The sequence below is a fragment of the Loxodonta africana genome, chromosome 1 (assembly GCF_030014295.1).
Source record: "Loxodonta africana isolate mLoxAfr1 chromosome 1, mLoxAfr1.hap2, whole genome shotgun sequence".
Taxonomy (NCBI): domain Eukaryota; kingdom Metazoa; phylum Chordata; class Mammalia; order Proboscidea; family Elephantidae; genus Loxodonta; species Loxodonta africana.
This window is the reverse complement of record NC_087342.1, coordinates 110,696,535-110,720,469: the sequence shown is the minus strand read 5'-3', so window position 1 is coordinate 110,720,469 and position 23,935 is coordinate 110,696,535. Positions and strand designations below refer to the sequence as shown.

At 40.5% G+C, this 23,935-nt stretch overlaps 1 protein-coding gene across 1 annotated transcript in view; it reads right to left on the bottom strand.

The window, feature by feature from the left end:
- Positions 1-23,550, bottom strand: part of CD2AP (CD2 associated protein) — a 144,952-nt gene extending 121,402 nt beyond the window's left edge. Inside the window, exon 1 of the mRNA XM_003404448.4 lies at positions 23,413-23,550. Within this exon, the coding sequence (XP_003404496.2) occupies positions 23,413-23,416 (4 nt within the window). The 5' untranslated portion in view covers positions 23,417-23,550. The remainder of the gene's footprint in view (positions 1-23,412) is intronic.
- Positions 23,551-23,935: the final 385 nt, after the last annotated feature.

The following is a 23,935-nucleotide window of genomic DNA, read 5'->3' as shown; positions in this document are numbered from 1 at the left end:
CGCCAACCTTTTGGTTAGCAGCTGTAGTTCTTATTCAGCTCAGAATGGATGTTTAATATATGGATGATGTTTGTTGTGGATTTAAGTTTTTTTTTTTTTTCCTCTGGTTAAAAACAAGTTTGAAAGCTATAATAATTAGAAAATTGAATACATATCAAACCAAAAATCAAACCCGTTGCCATCAGGTCAATTCCAACTCATAGCAGCCCTATGGGACACAGCAGAACTGCCCCATAAGGTTTCCAAGGAGTGGCTGGTGGAGTCTAACTACTTTTTGGTCAGCAGCCGAGCTCTTAACCACTGCACTACCAGCGCTCCTGAGTAAATATCAAAACCGAAAAAAACCAAACCCATTGCTGTGGAATCAATTCCAACTACCAAGGGTTGGCAAATTACGGCCTGTGGGCTAAATCTGACCTACTGCCTATTTTTGTAAATAAAGTTTTATCAAAACAAAGCCACTCACTTACATATTGTCTATGGCTGCTTTTCTGCTACAATGACAGAGTTGAGTAGTTGTGACAGTGACTGTACGGCCCATGAAGCTGAAAATATTTACTAACTAGTCCCAAACACATTAAAAAGTTTGCTGACCCCTGCTCCATGCAATACAACTACACAGCCATTAAGAATAATGAAACAAAGATAACACATGAAAATGTTCATGATGTGATGTTAAGTATAAAAAAGAATTAAAAAACAAAAACAAAACAATGGTAAGTGCTGGTGAGAATGTGGAGCAACAGGAAGGGTCCTACATAACTGATGAGAACAGAAATTGTTACAACCACTTTAGAAAAGAGTTTGGCATTACCTACTAAAATTGTAGGTACATATGTCCCCTGACATATAAAAAAAAAAACCCTTTATACAGACATAACTTCACTCCTAGCATTCACCCAATCAAAATGAGTGCCCACTGCACTAAAAGATACAGTAAAACAATGCTCATGGCAGTATTATTCACAATACACACAAACTGGAAACAACCCAAACATCCACCAAAAGTAGAGTGAATAAATAACTTGTAGTATATTCATTTTGGGGGCACTGGGTTGGGTTTTTAGTATATTCATACAATGAAAAACAATCGTCAGAGGGACTTCTGAGGGGCTGGTAATATTTTATTGCTTGATCTGGGTGATGGTTACATAGCCATGTCCACTTACAGATAATCCACTGATTTGTGTACTTTTCAGTATATATGTCATTCTTCAATAAAAATGCTTTAAAAAATAAAAATATATTTTTTAAATCATATGAATTACTCAAGAGATTAAAACATCAAAAGACCAATAATATAGGAATAAAATAAAAAAGTGTTCTAAAACGGCCTCAAAATCAGTTCCCAAAAGTAGACATTTATTTACAGGTTATTCTTGCAAAACTGCCAGAGAAGACAAATCAAGCCTACAATGCTCCACTATTTAAAAAACACTCCTAAATGACATTAAGCTCAAAGATGGCACCGAGTAATACACTTTCTCAAATAGATAGGGTTCTAAATAAAATGCCAATAAAGAGGCTTCAACTGCATAATTGGGTAATTAGCCACCATAACCAAGCTGGGTCTATCACAGGACAAGTGTAATCTTGGGAAATCTAATTTTTTGCATAATTAGGCAAAATAAGAAAAACTACACGATCCACACAGTGTCTAAAACAGTATTTAAAAAAATGAAGCGCATGTGTGTACGTGTGCCCACACCGATACACACGTGCCCCACCCCTCTACTCCCAATAAAGAGAGCTCCTAGGGTCATCACGAGTCAGAGTAGACTCAACAGCACACAACAAGAGTAGCAGCAGGACGACAACTCAACCCCAAAAACATGTGCTCTGGAGCTAAACTAACAACCGTCTCTCTCAGGGTAACTAGATTTATAGCATGTAAATTCAGAACTGATTTATATTATGGCAGTGGTTCTCAATAGGGATAAAGTGCCCCCTTCAGAGTTTCTCTTTTTATATGGCCCTTCTGGCCATGGTTTTATAACTCCCATAAAATAACTGACTGGGACTATGCAAATAAAGTATGCAAAAACCCTTGCAGGGATTAGTTAATTAGTATGCAAACAAGGTGACTACGGCCTATCTAGGGGATTGGTTAGTTAACGGTCTTGCTGGGGGATGAAGGAGGCGGTAACACCTTGAAATTGATAAGAAGCTTCCTATATAAGCAGTTCATTCAACAGAGGTTTTGAGAGAGGGACACAGAGACAGAAGAAGCTGTAACACTAAAGACAGCAAGAAACAACATGAGCTAGAGGCACTAATGCAAGGCATTAACAGGATACAAACCACAATCACCAACACACAAGCTCCAGAGGATAAGCTATATAACTGTGATCTTCTAAAAATTAAACACTTCTGCTCATCAAAAGACCTCATCAAAAGAATAAAAAGAGAACCTACAGGCAGGGAAAAAAATTCTGGCTATTAAAAATCAGAAAAAGGTCTAATGTCTAAAATTTACAGGAAAATCCAACACCTCTACAACAAAAAGCCAATACAATTAAAAAATGGGCAAAGGAAATGAACAGACACTTCAACAAAGAAGACATTCCTGTGGCCAAGAGACACATGAAGAAATGCTCAAGATCCCTAGCCATTCCAAAAACCGAACCCAAACCCACTGCCACTGAGTCAATTCCGACTCATAGCAACCCTATAGGACAGAGTAGAACTGTCCCATAGAGTTTCCAGGGAGCACCTGGCGGATTTGAACTGCCGACCTCTTGGTTAACAGCCGTAGCACTTAACCACTAGGCCACCAGGGTTTCCCTCTAGCCGTTAAAGAAATGCAAATCAAAATTACAATGAGATACCATCTCAACCCAGCACTACTGGCACGAATCAACAAAACTGGAAATAAAAAATGTTGGAGAGGCTACAGGGAGATAGGAACTATTATGCACTGCTGATGAGAATGTAAAATGATATAACCATTTTGGAAAACAATACGGCACTTCCTTAGAAAGCTAGAAATACCATACGATCCAGCAATCCCACTTCTGAGAATACATCCTGGACCGCTCGTGTGGAGTGGTCACACGAACAGACATTTGGACACCTATGTTCACTGCAGCATTGTTCACAAGAGCAAAAAGATGGAAACAACCTAGATGCCTATCAACAGATGAATGGATAAACAAACTGAGGTACGTACACACAATGCAGTATTACACAACGTTAAAGAACAATGATGAATCTGTGAAGCATCTCATAACATGGATGAATCTGGAGGGCATTACGCTTAGTGAAATAAGTCAATCACAAAACGGCAAATATTGTATGAGACCACTACTGTAAAAACTCATGGTAAGGTTTACATACAAAAAAAAACAATCTTTGATGGTTACCAGGGAGGGGAGGAGCAGGGATGGAAAAACACTTAATAGACAAGTGGCAACTTTGGTGAAGGGTATAGACAGTACACCATACCTGGGAAGCCAGCACAACCAGTATAAGGCAAGGTCATGGTAGCTCCATAGACACATCCGAACTCCTAAGGGACCAAATTGTTGGGCAGAGGGCTGTGGGGACCATGGTCTCGGGGAATACCTAGATCAATTGGCATACCATAGTTTATAAAGAATATGTTCTATATTCTACTTTGGTAAGTAGCATCTGGGGTCTTAAAAGCCTGTCAGTGGCCATCTAGGATACTCCACTGGTCTCATCCCTTCAGGCGTAAGGAAGGATAAAGAAAACTAAAGATACAAGGGAAAGATTAGTCCAAAGGACTAAGTAACCACATCTACTTCAGCCTCCACCAGGCTGAGTCCAGTAAAACTAGATGGTGCCTGGCTACCACCAGTGACTGCTCTGACAGGGATCACAATACAGAGTCCAGGACAGAGCTAGAGAAAAATGTAGAACAAAATTCTAACTCAAAAAGAAAGACCAGGCTTGCTGGCCTGACAGAACTGGACAAACACTGAGAGTGGCCCCCGAATACCCTTTCAGCTCAGTAATGAGGTCACTCCTAAGGTTCACCTTTCACCCAAAGACGGAACAGGCCCATGGAACAAAACAAGACTAAGGGGGCGCACCAGCCCTGGAAGGCAGGAGGGAACAGGAAAGCTGGTAATAGGGAACCCAGGGTTGAGAAGGGTGAATGTTGACGTGGCATGGGGTTGCTAACCAATGTCACAGAACAACGTGTATACTAACTGATGAGAAACTAGTTTGTTCTGTAGATCATCTAAGGTACAATTTTAAAAAATAAATAAATAAAGTAGAAAAATGACAGAAATAATTATATATAAAAAAAGAAACAACATGAGACAGTGAGAAGCAGCTGTGAGAACTGAGGGACGGCAGAGCCCAGTGGCAGTAGGTCGCAGTGAAAGGCCTGGTAGCAAGAGGAGCTGAGAGCAATCTTGGAAGCCCTTCTGACTGGCAAACTATACCCTGTCTCCTGAGTTGTTCCTGTTACTTCCAAGTTTATTCTGATTTCCCCAATTGTAGCCTGTTACTTCCCTAATAAACTACTTAACTATAAGAACAGATCATGAGTTCTGTGAGACGTTGCTGTGAATTACTGAACGCAAAGGCAGGATAAAGAATACTGAGAAAAGGAGGAATAGTTGACGTTAGAGATGATGGAGTAGTACAGCAGGCTGGTGAAGTTGGACATTTGGGGCATCTTTAACCTCTACCTTATAGCAACCAGCTCTGTGATGATTCTTATTAAAGAAATCATTCATTTAGCCCCACAGGACATCTGGCAACATCTAGAGACATTTTTGGTTGTCACAGGTGGGAGGATTCTACTGGCATCTAGTAGGTAAAGACTAAGGATGCTGCTAAGCATCCTACAATGCACAGGACAACCCTGTACATCAAAAAATTATCTGGCTCGAAACAGCAATATGATACTGTTAAGGGTGAGAAACTCTACTTAATTGTTATTAGTTGCCATAGAAATCAGCTCCAACTCATGATTAACTTATACAACAGAACGGAACTTTGCCCTGTCCTATCCCATCATCATGATCGCTAGCTGGTATGTTTGAGTTCATTGTTCGGGCTATTATGTCAGTTCATCTCACAAGGGTTTCCCTCACTTTCATTGGCCTTCTATTTTACCAAACATGATGTCCTTTTCTAAAGATTTGTCTTTCCTAATGACATGTCCAAAGTAACCAAGTCAAAGTCTCACCATTATTGCTTCTACAGAACATTCTGGTTGTATTTACTCTAAACCAATTTACTAGTTCTTGCGGCTGTCCATGGTACATTCAATATTTTTTGCCAACACCACAGATCAAATGCATCAGTTCTTTTCTCTTCCTTTTTCATTATCCAACTCTCACATGCTGTAATGGACTGAATTGTGTCCCCCCAAAATATGTGTTAACTTGGCTAGGCCATGATTCCCAGTATTGTGTGATTGTCCACCATTTTGTCAACTGATGTGATTTGCCTACGTGTTGTAAATCCTACCTCTATGACGTTAATGGGAGGCCTGGTGGCAGAGTGGTTCCGAGCTACAGCTGCTAACCAAAAGGTCGGCAGTTCAAATCCACCAGCCACTCCTTGGAAACCCTATGGGACAGTTCTGCTTTGTCCTATAGGGTCGCTATGGGTCAGAATCTACTCAACAGCAACAGATATGATGTTAATGAGGCAGGATTACAGGCAGTTATGTTAATGAGGCAGGACTCAACCTACAAGATTAGGTTGTGTCTTAAATCGATCTCTTTGGAGATACAAGAGAGAGAAGCGAGCAGAAAGACATGGGAACCTCATACCACCAAGAAAGCAGTACCTGAAGCAGGATGTACCCTTTGAACCCAGGGTCCCTGCATAGAGAAGCTCCTAGACCAGAGAATACTGATGACAAGGACCTTCTCCCAGAGCTGACAGTGAGAGAAAAAGCCTCCCCCTGGAGCTGGCACCCTGAACTCAAACTTCCACCCTCCTAGAATGTAAGAGAATAAATTTATCTTTATTAAAGCTATCCACCCTCCCCCCAAGAAGATAAAATACTTAGGAATAAATCTAACCAGATATGTAGAAGACCTATACAAAGAAAACTACAAGATGCTACTGCAAGAAACCAAAAGAGACCTACACAAGTGGAAAAACATTCCTTGCTCATGGATAGGAAGACTCAACATTATGAATATGTCTACTCTACACAAAGCGATCCACAGACACAATAAAATCCCAATCCAAATTCCAACGGCATTTTTTAATTAGGTGAAGAAACAAATCAACAACTTCATTAGGAAAGGGAAGAGGCCCTGAAAAAGTAAAGCATTGTTGAAAAAGAAGAACAAAGTGGGAAGCCTCACACTACCTAATTTTAGAACCTATTATACTGCCACAGTAGTCAAAACAGCCTGGTGCTAGTACAACTACAGACACACAGACCAATGGAATAGAACTGAGAATCCAGATGTAAATTCATCCACCTACAAGCAGCTGATACTTGACAAAGGCCCAAAGTCTCTTAAATGGGGAAAAGACAGGCTCTTTAACAAATGGTTCTGGCATAACTGGACATCCATTTGCAGAAAAATGAAACAAGACCCATAACTCACACCATGCACAAAAACTAACTCATACTAGATCAAAGACCTAAATATAAAATCTAAAGCGATAAAGATTATGCAAGAAAAAACAGGGACAATGCTAGGAGCCCTAATACATGGCATAAACAGAATACAAACCATAACTAACAATGCACAAACACCAGAAGAGAAACTAGATAACTGGGAGCTTCTAAAAATCAAACACCTTATACTCATGAAAAGATTTCACCAAAAGAGGAAAAAGACGACCTACAGACTGGGAAAAAATTTTTGGCTACGACATATTCAATCAGGGTTTAATCTATAAAATTTACAAGATACTGCAAAAACTCAACAACAAAAAGACAAATAACCCAATTAAAAAATGGACAAAGGATGTGAACACAGACTTCACCAAAGAAGACATTCAGGCAGATGGCAAACACATGACGAAATGCTCATGATCATTAGCCATTAGAGAACTGCAAATCAAAACTACAATGAGATACCATCTCACCCCAACAAGACTAGTATTAATCCAAAAAACACAAAATAATAAATGTTGGAGAGGTTGTGGAGAGACTGGAACACTTACCCACTGCTGGTGGGAATGTAAAATGGCACAATCACTTTGGAAATCGATTTGGTGCTTCCTTAAAAAGCTAGAAATGGAAGTACCATACCATCCAGCAATCCCATTCCTTGGAATGTGTCCTAAAGAAATAAGAGCTATCACACAGATATATGCACACCCATGTTCACTTCAGCACTGTTCACAATAGTAAAAAGATGGAAACAACCTAGGTGCCAATCAACAGATAACAGATAAACAAATTATGGTATATTCACACAATGGAATACTCTGCAACCATAAAGAACAATGATGAATCCGTGAAATATCTCAACACATGGATAAATCTGGAAGGCATTATGATGAGTGAAATGAGTCACAAAAGGACAAATATTTTATGAGACCACTATTATAAGAACGTGAGAAAAGGTTTAAACACAGAAGAAAACATTCTTTGATGGTTACAAGAGTGGGGAGGGATAGAGAGGGTTATTCACTAAATAGATAGTAGACAAGAATTATCTTAGGTGAAGAAAAGGCCAATACACAATACAGGGGAAGCCAGCACAACTGGACTAACCCAAAAGTTAAGAAGTTCCTTGAATACAACCAAACACTTCAAGGGACAGAGTAGCAGGGGTGGGGGTCTGGGGACCATGGCTTCAGGGGACATCTAGGTCAACTGGCATAACAAAGTATTAAGAAAATGATCTGCATCCCACTTTTGTGAGTGGTGTCTGGGGTCTTACAAGCTAGTGAGCGGCCATCTAAGATGCATCAACTGGTCCCAACCCATCTGAGACAAAGGAAAATGAAAACACCAAAGACACAAGGAAAATATTAGCATAAAAGACAAAAGGGCCACTAACCTGAAGACTCCATCTGCTTGAGACCAGAAGAACCAGATGGTGCCCGGCTACCACGAATGATCGCTCTGACAGGGGAACACAATAGAGAGTCCCTGACGGAGTGGGGGGAAAGCATGGTGCAGAACTCAAACTGAAGTAAAAAGACCAGACTTAACAGTCCGACGGAGACTAGAGGAATCCCAGAAAACATGGCCCCCGAACTCTCTGTTAATCCAGAATTAAAATCATTCCAGAAGCCAACTCTGTAGACAAAGATTAGACTGGATTATAAACCATAAACTAATACTCATGAAGAGTGTGCTTCTCAAAGAAGTTTCCTGAATAAACTGAATGCTTTGAAGGCCAGTGTAGCAAGGGCAGGGGTTTGCCAACCATGGTTTCAGGGGACATCTAGGTCAATTAGCATAATAAAATCTGTTAAGAAAACATTCTGCATCCCACTTTGGAGAGTAGCGTCTCGGGTCTTAAACGCTAGCAAGCGGCCATCAAAGATGCATCAATGAGTCTCAACCCACCTGGACAAAAGGAGAATGAAGAACACCAAAGATACAAGGTAATTATGAGCCCAAGAGACAGAAAGGATCACATAAACCAGAGACTACATCAGCCTGAGACCAGAAGAACTAGATGGTGCCCAGCTAAAACTGATGTCTGCCCTGACAGGGAACACAACAGAGAACCCCTGAGGGACAGGAGAGCAGTGGGATGCAGACCTCAAATTCTCGTAAAAAGACCAGACTTAATGGTCTGACGGAGACTAGAAGGACCCCAGAGGTCATGGTTCCCAGACCTTCTGTTAGCCCAAGACAGGAATCATTCCCAAAGCCAACTCTTCAGACACGAATTGGACTGGACTACGGGATAGAAAACGATACTGGTGAGGAGTGAGCTTCTTGGATCAAGTAGACACATAAGACTATGTGGGCTGCTCCTGTCTGGAGGGGAGATGAGAGGGCAGAGAAGGTCAGAAGTTGGCCAAATGGACACGAAAATAGTGGAAAGGAGGAGTGTGCTGTCTCCTTAGGGGGACAGCAACTAGGAGTACATAGCAAGATGTATATAAAGTTTTTGTATGAGAGACTGACTTGATTTGTAAACTTTCACTTAAAGCACAATAAAAACTAAAAAAGAAAAAGAGTGTGCTTCTTAGTTCAAGGAGATAAAAAAAAAAAAACAAAACCAAACCCGTTGCCGTCAAGTCGATTCCAACTCATAGCAACCCTACAGGACACAGTAGAACTGCCCCATAGAGTTTCCAAGGAGCGCCTGGCGGATTTGAACTGCCGACCTTTAGGTTAGCAGCTGTAGCGCTTACCCACCATGCCACCAGGGTTTCCGTTCAAGGAGGTACAGGATCCTAAATGGGCAGCTCCTGTCCGGAGGCGGGATAAGAAGGCAGAAAGGGACAGGAGCTGGTTGAATGGACACCGGAAACACAGGGTGGAAAGCGGGGAGGGAGCATGTTGTTACATTACAGGGATTGCAACTAGGGTCACATAACGATATGTGTATAAATTTTTGTAACTTGAGCTGTAAACTTTCACCTAAAGCACAATTTTAAAAAAAAGATGCTACAATATGGAAAAGAGATCACATAAAAGCTATATAACAATCCTTCAGAACTTTTTTCCTATCACAGATGTCTAATCTCATTGAAAATCCAAGATATAGACCCTTTTCCCAGAAAAATTTCATCACAAAACCCCTCATAAAATTTTGCAAGTTTAAAACTGACAACTTTTGAAATGCTTTTCCCATGTTATTTTTGGAAATTTGTTACATCACAAATATTTCTGTTTTCCTTTTGAGTCCTTCACCAATTGCATTTATGAAATATCACTCTTAAATTTTCATTATCTCTGAAGTAAATAAGCATCATAAAGTGAAGGAACAGCCCTCTTATTACTAAGGCCAAATTATGCTTCTAAGTAGTAATCCAAAAAACTGTCACTTAAAAGCTTCAAATTCTCTAACACACCAGTAGGTCATCTGCAAAAAAAAATCACATTTTATTTATAAAGGAGAATGAAATAAACATAAGGCTTACTACATGCAATCTATTAACCTGAGCATTTTTTGACATAAAATATATTTAAACTACTTTATTAATTTATTACTTAATAAATCAGGTAATACCATAATGGTTTATTATATTAACAAATCCCAAATCGTGTAATTCTTTATGTAATGATTTATAGTCATATAATGTTTTAAAAATACTTTCATACATACTTTCATTCAATTTCCAAACCTGTAAGGTCTATACTTTTAAAATACACTGTTGAATATGGTAACGACCAGCTACTATGTGGCTAGTTTATGCTGAGATGGTCAAGAAATGTAAACTATACCACACATATCAGGAAGAGAAATAAGGGAAGAAAATAAACTATCTCACCAAAAATGTTTTATATTGAATATATGTTGATATTTTCTTTACCCCAATATATCCAAAATATTAATTCCACCTTTTCATTTTTACTATGACTATGAGAACATTTTAAACTACATATGTAGCTTGCATTATTATTTCTATTAGATAGCACTATTCAAAAGATGGAAACCCTGGTGGCGTAGTTGTTAAAGTGCTACAGCTGCTAACCAAAGGGTCGGCAGTTCAAATCCACCAGGCGCTCCTTGGAAACTCTACGGGGCAGTTCTACTCTGTCCTATAGGGTCGCTATGAGTCGGAATCAACTCGACAGCACTGGGTTTTGGGTTATTCTAAAGATGAGCCAATTACAACTGAGAGAAATCATATAAAGCTAATAAACTACAAAGCCCAGAAACAATTCCAGATTATCTGACCAACTCCAGAACTGCCTCAATGAAGTAAACTGATATAAGAAATGGGAAAACAATCTAATGTACATTAAACATACACCAAACTAAATTTCTTCTCATATTTTGTTTTGTAAAATTTGTTGTTGTTGTTGTTGTTAGGTGCCATGGGGTCAGTTTCGATTCATAGTGACTCTATGCACAACAGAATGAAACGAGCTCATTGTTGCAGCCACTGTGTCAATCCGCCTCATTGAGGGTCTTCCTCTTTTCCGCTGACCCTGTACTCTGCCAAGCATGATTTCCTTCTCCAGGGACTGATCCCTCCTGACAACATGTCCAAAGTATGTAAGGTGCAATCTCGCCATCCTTGCTTCTAAGGAGCCTTTTGGTTGTACTTCTTCCAAGACAGATTTGTTCGTTCCTTTTGGCACGGTAAAATAGTTTTTATAATTATCATCAACGTTTATATGCTATTTTGATTTGTGCCTCTAAACATTATTCAAACCTGCACATTACTCCCCCTCTTTTGGTTTAATTTTCTAGAGATATACTCCCAAAGTGGGATTATTAAGCTTTGTGACTGGTTACATATTGCCAAAATGCTCCTCAAAGTTGAGTCAATTTGGTATGCCAAAGAATAACATTTAAGATGGTTATTTTAAAAGAACTTTTTTAAGCAAACTAAGCCTTTATGCCTGAGTTTGGTTTAACACGACACATTATAGACTTATACAGAAATGTCTCTCATCTGCACAATAAGTAATTTTCCCATTATTTACTAGAAACATGTAATATTATGAATGAAACATACATGGAGTAGGCAATCAGCAGACCCACCTGACAAAATGCTTAGTATTCCATATTAGTGACTACAATTTAAGAGTGCCAATGAGGATTAAAGAATTTATTTCTAGAAAGATAGTTAAATTATATCTAGCAATCTGAAACAGTAACTCCACTAGGCAACACTGTTATCCTGGTTTGTTGTTGCTAGTTGCCATTTAAAAAAAAAAAAAAAAAAACATTGCCAGCTAATGGATTCTGACTCACAGTGACCCTATAGGACTAAGCAGAACTGTCCCATAGGGTTTTCAAGGAGCAACTGGTAGATTAGAACTGGTTAGCGGACAAGCCCTTAACAACTGTGCCACCAGGGTTCCTTTTTCATTAGGTGGGCATATTTCAATATATTCAAATTTTGTATTTGTTAGACTCAATTAGTTCAAATTAAAGCATGAATGAACCACAGACTTACTGGACACACAGCAGGCTTCCAATTTTATGCTGGTTATTAAGAATGTTAAGTTTTTGAAATATAATAAACTAAATGATGTGGTCTCTGGTGACAATGAGCTCAGGACAAGTTAGGTCATTTACACATGAAATGAGAGTAACAAAGAAGATTCTAATTAGCCTTTAAACTGTGAGGTTCTGATTATAAGTTCAATTCACAGAACATAAGGAATTTAGGATAATTTAATGTGAAAAGAGCTATCTTTAGATTTAAAATACAGTGTTTACATTTCTATCTCACACTCGTTCTTAAAATTCTGATCTCTCGAAAGATGTACTTTCACAATTTAAGGTAATTTTTCTGAGATGCTTCATAAAACATGTTTGATAAGAATTGCCTAATTAGCAGGTAAGTAAAAAGTGAATTCTTCGTCTTACATAGCGCTCACATGAACACACACACACCCCTAAACAGCAGGGCAAAGTATTCAGAGTGCAACCTGCCACAGCAGGGCAGGAATTTTAATTAAAGCCTGTGCACGACTTTGATCTTAGGAGAACACATTCCGAAATAAACTAAAAATTGTTTCCAAGAATGGGGGGAGGGAACCTACCCACGCAGACCTATATAGAATATTCCATATTTGAAAGACCAGCTTTAACCGTTTTCTAAAAATACAATAAACCAAAACCTAACCCATTGCCACTGAGTTGATTCCAACTCATGGCTCCCAGTTTTACTGTGCTTTAATCAGGACTATATGGTCTCAGGGCACCCTAGCAGGTTCGGTGGTAGAAGTCTCACCTTCCATGTGGCAGTTGTTGTATTCTGTCAAGTTTTTCGGACTATGGCGAGCCCATGTGAAAGAAGGGAATTACCCCATAGGGTTTTCTTAGCTGTAACCTTTAAGGATGCAGATTGCCAGGTTTTTCTCCCATAAGTCGCTGGGTGGGTTTGAACAAACCAACCTTTTGGTCAGCAGTGAGATTCGGGTTCAATCTCCAGACAATGTACATCATGTGCAGACACCACCCATCTGTCAGTGGTTGCTATGATGCCGAATAGGTTTCAGCATAGCTTTCAAGCTAAGATGGACTACAAAGAAAGACCTGGTGCTCTACTTCCAAAAAAATAAGTCAATCAAAATCCTATGGATCACAATGGTCAGAGTGGCACTTGATCACAGGGATGGCACAGGACAGGGAAACGTTTCATTCACTTGTACGTGGGATCACCAGGAGTTCAGAGCTGACTCAATGGCAGCTAAAAACAACATACAGTCTCAAATTTACAATTATATAAACTTCTACACTTGTAATACAAAGCAAACAATTTGGTGCTTAATTATTACAATAATCATGATAAATATTAATGAGATTCCTTATAGTTAACAAAGTAAGTACAAACGTTAAGTAAAGTTCTGGCCTCCTCAGTACTGGGGCACTGATGGAAGGCTAAGAAGCTTAAGACAGTTTCAACGTCTCAGGTAAAGGTATCTCAAAGATACCAACTCAAGTGAAGGCTTCACTCTAAAGACTCATTGTCAGTAGTATAAAAAAAAATATCTTGGCTACCGCTAAGTACCCTCTATATCAAACTAACCAGAAATGTACAAATCTTATTTGTACTCCAAAGTAGGTATCCATACCCTGGCCTTTAGGTTTCTCCTACTACATTTTAACATTTCTGAAACTAGAACATATTCTCTTACTGTGCTACATTTCCTCCAGTTTGGATTTCTAATGGCTTCACATGTTAAGTTTTATCTCCATCGTGTTTAAATCTTATTCCTACCACAACACTAGAAACCATCCCAACACATTTATGACACAAATAACTGGATGGAGGGAGAGGCAAGAGGATTTATATCAGAATTTCTAGGGGTGTGGGAAATCCAAAAAAGCCCAGGTAATTCTAGTAAGTCCAACCCTTAATAGTGCTAGAAACTATTTGAAGTTCTAAAGCTTTTATTTCTTCTAAATCCCCTAGTACCTAGCATAGCATTAAAAGCACATTCCTCACATTAAGGCAAACACTTCTTGATTAATCTCTCATAAACTGGCCCTTTCATTGTTGCTGATGTGACCCTGTAAGAGAGCCATCCTCTCTCAATGTTGGAGGTAATTGTTTATTACCTTTTTTTTTTTTTAAGTTGCCGTGGAATCAACTCAGACTCATGGTTACTCCATGTGTATCAGAGTAGTAACTATTCCCACAGGCTTTTCAATGGCTGATTTCTCTGAAGACTGTCAGGCCTCCTTTTGAGGCACCTCTGGGTAGAATTAAACCTCCAAACTCTGAGTTAGCAGCCGAGCTCATTAATCATTTACAAAACTCAAAAAAAAAACAAAAACAAAAAAACCCATCGTTGTCAAATCGATCCTGACTCAATGATCCTGTAGGAAAGAGTAGAACTGCCCATAGGGTTTCCAAGGCTGTAATCTTTACAGAGGCAGACTGCCAAATCTTTCCCCCTCTGAGCAGCTGGTGGGTTTGAACCCTCAACCTTTAGGTTGGCTGCAGAGTGCTTTAACCCCTGTGCCACCCGGGCTCCTTTTACACCACTGAGGGGCTCCTTATTACTACTGCCATACTGAAAGTATTTTTCCATTAGAAACCCCTTAGTGATTACATGCTACAAAGTCACTCCCTTGGAACTACCTGGACATTGAATCATCAAAAAGAACCTAAATGTCACTAACAGAGTACTACAATAGATACTGTTAGTCATCTTTGTTTTGCAAGTAAGTTGAGAAGTAGAACAGGAAGGACCAAGATAGGAAATTCAATAAGTTAGTTCTTGTTGTGGGAACAAACCCCTACCTTGTATCTCTCATAAGAAATCTGGACCCTGTCTAATTTCATTTTCTTGTGGCTAGGTCTTTAAAGCCTATCAGATCCTCTTTCCTCCTTTTTCCCCCCAGATGTCAGTCTGAACATCTAGTTAGTGCCTGCTATCAAAAAAAAAAGAAAAATTTTCACTCCCACACCAAGCTGACCTGCTCCACCTATTTGCCCTACACACTGCCTTTTCCTACATATCCCTAATACTGACAAGCCAGCTGTAGGCATGTATGGACCTCCAGATCCATACAACCAGATCTCTTCAGGGGGGTTTCAAACCAGTTCATTCTGGTTTGAACCCCTGCTGAGAATTTATATTTCCACACTCAGATACACTGAATCAGAATCTATACTTCAGCAAGATCACCAGGTGATTCTTATGTATAGTAAGCTCTGAGAACCAGAACTTACTAGAAGTTCTCAGAATCAGTCCCTAACCAGCAGCATTAGCATCTCCTGGGAACTTGTTAGAAATGCGAATTCTCAGCAGGGGTTCAAACCAGAACTAACCAGTTCAAAGTCCTGGATTTCTCAGACCAGTGTTCTGTCCACTCCTCCATCTAGAAGTCCACTTATTTACTGGCTGCCAGGACTGTTTCATCCCTAACCAAAAGAAAAAAAAAAACCCACTGCCATTGAGTCCATTCTGACTCACAGCAACCCCATAGGGTTTCCAAAGCTGTTAAGTCTCTGTGGACGCAGATTGCCACATCTTTCTTCAGTGGAGCTGCTAGTAGTTTTGAACCGCTGACCTTTCGATTAGCAGCTGACTGCTTTAACCACTGCACTACCAAGGCTAAATTCTGCTAAAATCCAGTCTGCATATTAGTAGAATATCAAATCCTAAAACTAAGCAAGTCCTATCTCCACCTTAATGTTGATTACCCAATCTACCTAAATTTCAGTAACAACCCTTTCTTTTCTGAACACAAACTTTCTGAAAGCTTTCAGATCTTTCACAATTTGCTTCACCAGTTTACCTAGGAGGGCAAGAGCTGTTGATCACTCCTTGTATCTGTAGACCTGTCTTATTATCACCCAAATCTCTGCCTATCTTCAAGTCCTTGACACAATACATGTACATAAATATTAAAAATTGAAACACTTTTATAATAATCAAAATACATTTAACACAAGAGAAAGATATTCCATGATAGAGGAGAGGAAAGAGCAAAGATTTGGATTTGTGTAAATAAAAATTGGGGGATATTTTTGATTGGCAATACAGCCATGAACCAAAACACTTCATGTTTCATAACTTTTTATTTTAATCTTAAATGCCTTGAAAAGTAAGATCACCTTATCAAGTTAATGTGACATCATTTTACTTTCCAAACCCCTTATGATGGTTAAGATTGTGTGTCAACTTGACTGGGCCATGATTCTCAGCAGTTTGACAGTTATGTAATGATATAATCATTCTTCATGTGATCTGATGTGATCAGCCAATCAGTTGTAAGGGGAGTTTCCTCAAGAGTGTAGCCCGCATCCAATATATATATACACGGACCTTCTGGCAAAGTTCACTTGCTCGCTCTAGATACTGTATCCGGCTAGTTATCATCTGACCTCCAGTTCTCGGACCTGAATCAGTGGCCTGTCATACTGCCATACTGCCTGCCAGTCTTGACCTCTGCAGCCTGCGAGCCAGCAGCCTGCCATCTTACTCACCAATCTTGGATTTGTCAGCCTCCACAGCCTGTGAGCCAATGGTCTGCCATCTGACATGCCAATCTTGGGTTCGTCAGTCCCTGCAGCTACATGAGTCAGGAGAAGCCTTCACAACTGCGTGAGCCATTTCCTTGAGATAAATCCCTCTCTCTCATCTCTCTCTCTCTAGAGAACCCAGCCCAAGACATCCCTCATTTACAGAAATGTATGGCAAACCCCAGGCTGGTTTCTATATGGCAATATCTAATAATAGTAACGTGAATTTTCACTCTTAATGTGATTTACGGAATTTAAACTACTCAAAGGTTTAAACACTTAAGAAATCTGGTCACAAACCGAACGCGTTGCCATCGTGTTGATTCCGACTCGTAACGACTGAATAGGACAGAGTAGAACTGCTCCATATTTTCCATGGAGTGCCTGGTGGATTCAAACTGCTGACCTTTTGTTAGCAGCCGTAGCTCTTAACCACCATGCCATGACTTATTAGATTTGTGATTCAACTTTGAGACAAAAACTTCCTAATATTCCTCTTTCATGCTCTACCCGTTGTCATCAAGTTGATTCCGACTCATACTGACCCGACAGGAGAGAGCAGAACTGCCACACAGAATTTCCAAGGCTGTAATCTTTATGGAGGCAGATTGCCACATCTTTCTCCCTCAGAAGAGCCGGTGGGTTTGAACTACCGACCTTTCTGTTAGCGGCCGAGTGCACTTGACCGCTGTGCCACCAGGGTTCCTTTTCATGTTCTCCATTAGTTTAACTGAAGTAAATCCTGAGACTCAAAGGTAAATCATTAGCAGGCAATTTCCATTACAACTACTTAACCCTACGAATCAGGATTTTTCTCTAAATAGTGCAACAAAGTAAATTATAAACCAAATCCATTGCTGTCCAGTCAATTCCTACTCACAGCAGCCTATATGACACAGCAGAAGTATCCCATAGGGTTTCTAAGGCTGTAATCTTTACAGAAGCAGATTGCCACATCTTTCTCCTGTGGAGTGGCTAGTGGGTTCGAACCGCCAACCTTTCAGTTAGCAGTCAACAGTTTAACCACTGCTCCACCAGGGTTCCTCAAGTAAATTACAGAAATAAATTACTACAGAAGTGCAAACGTCATCTCTAAACCAACCAAAAATTTCTGTCCGTTAAAATAATCTCATGATTTAAACATACTGACTTTAAATGATATGCATGTAGATTTATAAAATATATTTAAGCTAAAAAGTTCATAACTTCATCTAAATTAGCAAGAGAAATTCAATCTGTACTTCTGAAATATGAAAAAGCATCACACTTCTATCTCACCAAAGCCCTCCCCAAGATCTTTCACAAAATACCTCAAGCTTCGTAATGATAGGCGTTTTTCCACATCTAACAAATGTTGGAACTAAAAGCATAACTTTAACATAAAATTCAACATAAGTCTCTTCCAGTACTCATCTCACTTAAAAGCTTTCCCTTAACTACTAAACTTACTACCAACTAATGAGCTTTCTCACAGTACACTCAAAACTGAAAAAAAAAAAAAAACACTACCTTCCTACATAAGTTCTACAAGGTTATATCACTTACATAAAATTCCATTTCTTCATTAGTACAAAATTTTCTCACCCCACTCATCCTTCAAAATCCATACCACTCTTTCTAGTGTTGTTGTTGTTGCTGTTAGGTGCCCTATACTTGGTTCCGACTCATTGTGACCCTATGCACAACAGAGTGAAAGAACTACCTGGTCCTGCACCATTCTTAAAAATCGTTGCTATGTTTGAGCTCATTGTTGCAGCCACTGGGTCAATCCACCTCGTTGAGGGTTTTCCTCTTTTTCCGCTGACCCTATACTTTGCCGAGCATGAAGTCCTTTTCTAGGGACTGATCCCTCCTGACAACGTGTCCAAAGTATGTAAGACGCAGTCTCGCCATCGTTGCTTCTACGGAGCTTTCTGATTGTACTTCTTCCAAGACAGATTCATTCACTCTTTCGGCAGCCCACAGTATATTCAATATTCTTTGCCCAGCCCATAGTATATTCAATATTCTTCGCCAACACCACAATTCAAAGGCGTCAATTCTTCTTCGGTCTTCTTTATTCATTGTCCAGCTTTCACATGCATATGATGAGACTGAAAATACCATGGCTTGGGTCAGGTGAACCTTAGTCTTCAAGGTGACATCCCTGCTTTCCAACGCTTCAAAGAGGTCCACCGCAGCAGATTTACCCAATGCAACACATCGTTTGATTTCTTGACTGCTGTTTCCATGGCTGTTGATTGTGGATCCAAGTAAAATGAAATCCTTGTCAACTTCAATCTCTTCTCCATTTATCATGATGTTGCTCATTGGTCCGGTTGTGAGGATTTTTGTTTCTTTATGTTGAGGTGCAATCCATACTGGAGGCTGTGCTCTTCGATCTTCAGTAGTAAGTGCTTCAAGTCCTCTTCACTTTTAGCAAGCAAGGTTGTGTCATCTGCTTAACACAGGTTGTTGATGAGTCTTCCTCCAATCCTGATGCCCCGTTCTTCTTCATATGGTCCAGCTTCTCGGATTATTTGCTCAGCATACAGATTAAATAGGTTTGGTGAAAGGATAAACCCTGACGCACACCTCCCCTGACTTTAAACCAATCAGTACCCCCTAGCTCTGTCCGAACAACTGCCTCCTGATCTATGTAACTGTTCCTCATGAGGACAATTAAGTGTTCTGGAATTCCCATTCTTCCCAATGTTATCCACAATTTGTTATGATCCACACAGTCAATAAAACACAGTAAACATCTTTCTGGTATTCTCTGCTTTCAGGGATGATATCTCTGCTTCCACATCCTCTCCTGAAACTAGCCTGGATTTCTGGCAGTTTCCTGTCGATATACTGCTCCAGCCGTTTTTGAACAATCTTCAGCAAAATTTTGCTTGCATGTGATATTAATGATATTATTCTGTAATTTCCACATTTGGTTGGATTACCTTTCTTGGGAATAGGTATAAATATGGATCTTTCCAGTCAGTTGGCCAGGAAGCTGTCTTCCGTATTTCTTGGCATAGACGAGTGAGTACCTTAAAGAGGAATGGTGCTGCATTCATCGTCAAAAAAGAACACTTCAAGATCTATCCTGAAGTACAATGCTGTCAGTGATAGGATAACATCCATACGCTTACAAGGAAGACCAGTTAATACGACTATTATTCAGATTTACACACCAACCACTAAGGCCAAAGATGAAGAAATAGAAGATTTTTATCAGCTGCTGCAGTCTGAAATTGATCGAACATGCAATCAGGACACATTGATAATTACCAGTGATTGGAATGTGAAAGTTGGAAACAAAGAAGAAGGATCAGGAGTTGGCAACTATGGCCTTGGTGACAGAAACAATGCCAGAGATCAAATGGTGTAATTTTGCAAGACCAACAACTTCTTCATTGCAAATACCTTCTTTCACCAACATAAATGGTGACTATTTTTTTTTTATACACATGTACCTCACCAGATGGAACACAAAGAAATCAAATTGACTACATCTGTGGAAAGAGATGATGGAAAAGCTCAATATGATCAGTTAGAACAAGGCCAGGGGCCGACTGTGGAACAGACCATCAATTGCTCATAAGCAAGTTCAAGCTGAAACTGAAGAAAATCAGAGCAAGTCCATGAGAGCCAAAATATGACCTTGAGTATATCCCACCTGAATTTAGAGACCATCTCAAGAACAGATTTGATGCATTGAACACTAGTGACCGAAGACCAGATAAGTTGTGGAATGACATCAAGGACATCATCCATGAAGAAAGCAAGAGGTCACTGAAAAGACAGGAAAGAAAGAAAAGACCAAAATGGATGTCAGAGGAGACTCTGAAACTTGCTCACGAACGTCAGACAGCTGAGGCAAAAGGAAGAAATGATGAAGTAAAAGAATTGAACAAAAGATTTAAAGGGCGGCTCGGCTCTAGAAGACAAAGTAAAGTATTACAATGACATGTGAAAAGAGCTGGAGATAGAAAACCAAAAGGGAAGAACACGCTCGATGTTTCTCAAGCTGAAAGAACTGAAGAAAAAATTCAAGTCTCGAGTTGTAAGAGTGAAGGATTCTATGCAGAAAATATTAAACAAAGCAGGAACCATCAAAAGAAGATGGAAGGAATACACACAGTCATTATACCAAAAGGAATTAGTCGATGTTCAACCATTTCAAGAGGTGGCATATGATCAGGAACCAATGGTACCGAACGAACAAGTCCAAGCTGCTCTGAAGGCACTGACGAAAAACAAGGCTTCAGGAATTGATGGAATATCAGTTGAGAGGTTTCAACTGCTTCTAGTAAAGGTCAAAAATTCAGAATTTTTTTTTTTCCAGTTGGTGCAAGAATTAAGGAAATCATTTGAAAACAAAAACTGTCACCACCAGCACTGGCACTGTTTTAAGCTCTTTACAAGTATTAGTTCATTCAATCCCCCTAACAACCTATAAGGAGCCCCAGGCAGTGCAAATGGTTAAGCAATAGACTGCTAGGCGCTTTGAAAGACAGGCCTGGTAACCTGCTTCCAAAAGGTCATTGCCTTGAAAACCCTATGGAGCAGTTCTATTTTACTGTACACAAATGGGGGTCATATGGGGTTGCCATGAGTCATTATCAACTCAATGGCAACTAACAACAACCACCTATGAGGTAGACACTTTTATCCCACTTACACATTAGGAAATGAAGCACAGAGAAGTAATTTGCGCAGTCACACGGAGAGTAGGTGGAAGAGCCAGGATTTCACCTGTCCCAGTGCAGAGACCGCGCTCATAATTTGCTAGCTGTACACTGCCTCAAAGTAAGAACCATCACTTAATAGGTGTCCCCATTATTTCAAAACAAAGGCACTTAAGATGTTTGCATTTTGTGACAAATTAGATCAAATAATACATAAATATTCTAAGCTGTCAGATTAAATCACAAGAAATAGACTGCTAATAAAGAAAACCAAGCAAATAATATTTACATTAAAGAAGAAACCCCCTTTAAATGAAATTTAATTTGAGAATTTTAATACAAATTAATACATGACTGATAAGTTTAAATTACACATTCGTATAGAAATGTTTGATGAATATTTTTTTAACGTTAATCACAAATCCCCCCAGGTAACAGACCTTCAAAACACATTCTGTTGCTAACTTGGCACTTCACCAGGACTATCTGGCAATCCACCTAACCAGAACACAGCAAAGAAATCACTAAGAAAGTGACTCTAGACAATCAAAATAGATACTCCAATGATCGGGTATTGACATTTTTCTCAAAAGAGGTCCTCACACACTGCCTATTTATTTTCCCCATATGTAGGTAGAATCACAAAATTGAATGTGATTTCCACACTTCTAAAAAAATTAGAGAGGGTGAAGGAGGACAGTAGCAAGGCAGAAAATAAAATTTTTTAAATAACTTGAAAAAGCAAGATCAACAGTCTTACATAGAAACCAACAGATTCTCAACGCATCACAGTAACGGATCATCAAAGATAACGACCCAAGGTCATCAAAAGTGGTTAAATTGTATTCTGTATTCTATTCAGGACAGAAAATAATTGTATATTTAATTTTAGTATGATTTTCATCCAAAACAGTTAAAGTGGTTTTATAATTTGATGCTTAAAGGAGCAATTCCTCAATTATCTAGTAAGCTCAATTAATCAATTAGAAAGGCATTAATCTGAAAGTCCCAAATAGCAGAAGTTTTACTCTTTCTGAGTTCAAGTGTACTTTATGCATAAAAGTTTCCTCAAAGTACAGGGGAAGGAGGGACATAAAAGTAGAAAGTCTAAGAAAACAGAGAATAGCAAGGCAAGTGTCTATAAACACTATGCCTAAAGTATCCCCCACTAGGAAGTGTGGGCAGAGGGTGCCACATCAGCAGTACTCTGTATTCTGCTTCTAAACCATTCGTTTGTTTCATGAATTATTAATTTTGGTTAATGGTTTGTTGATATGAAGCAGTACCAACTCCTCAACTACAATAAAAAGAGCATCCTCCTCTGAAAACCAAAGTTGAAATTACTCTTACAGAACACTGCCTTACAGTGGCACGAATTTCATTTTTTAAAGTTATTCTCTTTTAAAGTGTCTTTAATTTTTAAAGGATTGAGGGAGTGCCTTGCCCACACCGAACTCTGTTATCAAATGAATTGTTTGAATTGTTACACTATTCAACAAAACTCCTTTTCAAACCAGCCTGCAATGCATTCCACTTTCTCTAGTCCCAAACAAAACTTTAAAACACCCAATACATAACCTAAGACCTTGTACTTTTCTGTCCTCCAGTAAAGAAGTCTAACCCCAAACAGGAAACTGCTCCTCTAAGGGCTCAACACTGAAATCCTATCAAACTCCAGCCCAGACCTCAGAAGAAGATTTAATATTTCAGCGCCAACACACTTGCCTAGGTAGAACCAGCAGAGTAAATACTCAAAGTCTCCTTGTCCTTGAGGCATCCCTTGGATGTTTTGGCAGGAAAAATTTTTTCTTTTTCTAAGAACAAAGCCTCGCAAAAGATAAAGACGTAGAAAGTGCTACTTTCTCAAGTTTTTTCATCACCCTCCCCCATCGGAAGGGGGGGCGAGTCGGAGGGAAGGGAGCCCGGCGCCGGTTTCAGCCGGGCATGGGGCGAGGAGAGGCGGCCGCCCCCAACCCTTCCCGAGTGCAGGAAAGAGACGGGGAGGGAAGCGCGAGAAGCACCAGCGAGCCCTCCGCCCAGTTTCTCTCCAGAAGAGCAAGGTGGAAGGTAGAGCGAGAGGGGCGGCGGGGAGGGTGGGGTGGCGCCGAGCAGGGGTTGATCCCGGTCCCCTCCCAGCCGAGTCCGAAAAGGGGACCCGCCCCCTCGGGTCGGGAGGGTCCGGCCGGGCGGCCGAGAACATCCTCGCGCCTCTTACCCATGCTGGGGGCTCCCGCGGGGAGAAGCCCGGCGCCACTGCTCCTCCTCCGGCTTGCTGTTCGCGCGGCCGCTCCTGCGGCAGGAGGCAGGAGGCGGGCCCGCGCCCCTCACGCCCCTCCCGACCTCAGGCGGGGCGAGGAGGCGCCTCCATCCGCCCGCGACGCTCTCCGGCCAGTCCCGTCAGCCGCCCGTGAAGAAGCGGCGATGGCGGCAGCTCCTCACGCGCGGCCTCCACCGAAGCCACGGCGGCGGGAGGGCCCTTCCCCGCACGCCCAGATGGTGGTCTTCCCACCCGGTCAGCCGCGCAGGAGGGTGGGAACCTGACGGTTCACCCGGGTCGCCAGCTCCGACAAGGAGCGACCTCCCAGCCCAGGGCCCCGGCGCACGCCCCTCCCTCAGCGCCCGTAGTTCTAGAACGCGACGCCAAAAACTGAAGCGGAGACCCGGGCAGAGGTTGGGAAGATGCCGAGAGCCGGGCCGAGGAGAAATCAAGTCTCGCGAGAACTTGCCATGTTCTCCCC